Below are 1,163 nucleotides of genomic sequence, written 5' to 3' on the forward strand. Positions count from 1 at the left end.
ATTTGGCCTAGTAAACCGTGGCAACGCATTCACATTGATTTTGCGGGACCTTTTATGGAAAAGATGTTTCTTGTTATTGTCTGTGCTTACTCTAAGTGGCCAGAAGTCTTTGCTCTACATGATATTACTGCTGCTGGGACCATTCAGGCCTTAAGAAAGTGTTTTGCTGCATATGGTATTTCTGAGCAAATTGTATCAGATAATGGTCCACAATTTATCTCTGAGGAGTTTTCAGATTTTGCTAAAGGTAATAAACAGGCTATGAAGACTAGAGCTGATGATAAAATACCATGTAATTTGAAACTAACTAGTTTTCTATTGACGTATCGCTCTACCACTCATGCTACTACTGGTCACAGTCCAGCATCTATATTTCTTGGAAGATCCATTCGTACCCGTTGGGATTTATTGAAACTTGATATTGGAAGAAGGGTAGATAGTAAGCAGGCAGATCAGGTTGCTCACCATGACCATCATTCTAAACATAGATACTTTGAGATTGGAGATACTGTGTTAGCAAAGAATTTTAGGCCAGGAGCACAATGGGTTAAAGGAAAGATTATCAAACAGTTAGCCCCTTTAACTTTCCAAGTTAAGGTCTTCATTGCAGGCGCCATATTGATCATCTGAAGCATCTACCAAGTGCTCCATTCATTCGACATGGTCTGGATGACAATGCTAATGAAGAGGAAGATGCTCCTCAAGTTACAACTGAATCTACCACAAATAATGAGGCTAACACCACGCCTTATTTGGACAATCATAGGCCTACTCCTACTAGTATTCCTCCCACTAATCCTAATCGGTCCGAGCGTCGTTATCCTGTGAGAAATCGTAGACCTCCTGACAGGTACTATTAACTAGTTTCTAACTAAGTGTGGGGGAATATAGTGTAATGAATGTATTATTCTTATTATTGTATTATTGTAATTATTCTAATGTTTATGTTATGTGGTTACTGTGAATAGCAATAAGGTCATATGTGTTATTATTTATTTGCCATTATTATTATGTGTATTGTTTAGCTGGCTCTTTTGTTATATAGTTTTTGTAGCACATGCTCCGCATGCACTCTCTATTTCATTCTATCGTTCTTTCTGTTGTCTCTCCCTCTCTATCCCTTGTTCTCGAGTTTTAACCAAATGAAGAGTATTAAAAAGATA

At 37.7% G+C, this 1,163-nt stretch overlaps 1 protein-coding gene across 1 annotated transcript; it reads left to right on the forward strand.

The window, feature by feature from the left end:
- Positions 1-63: 63 nt before the first annotated feature.
- Positions 64-860, forward strand: LOC105313899 (uncharacterized). The gene is made up of 2 exons (XM_020000443.1): positions 64-569; positions 611-860. Exons 1-2 carry the CDS (start codon positions 64-66, stop codon positions 858-860), a joined length of 756 nt encoding a protein of 251 aa, XP_019856002.1.
- The last annotated feature ends 303 nt before the right edge of the window (positions 861-1,163 follow it).

Source organism: Amphimedon queenslandica, unplaced genomic scaffold (genome assembly GCF_000090795.2).
Source record: "Amphimedon queenslandica unplaced genomic scaffold, v1.1 AMPQUscaffold_13187, whole genome shotgun sequence".
NCBI lineage: Eukaryota > Metazoa > Porifera > Demospongiae > Haplosclerida > Niphatidae > Amphimedon > Amphimedon queenslandica.

Coding starts and splice junctions, on each gene's coding strand:
- LOC105313899 (XM_020000443.1), top strand. CDS start 64: ATGTTTCTTGTTATTGTCTGTGCTTACTCTAAGTGGCCAGAAGTCTTT. Junction 570..610: donor AAAGGAAAGATTATCAAACA/GTTAGCCCCTTT, acceptor TCTTCATTGCAG/GCGCCATATTGATCATCTGA.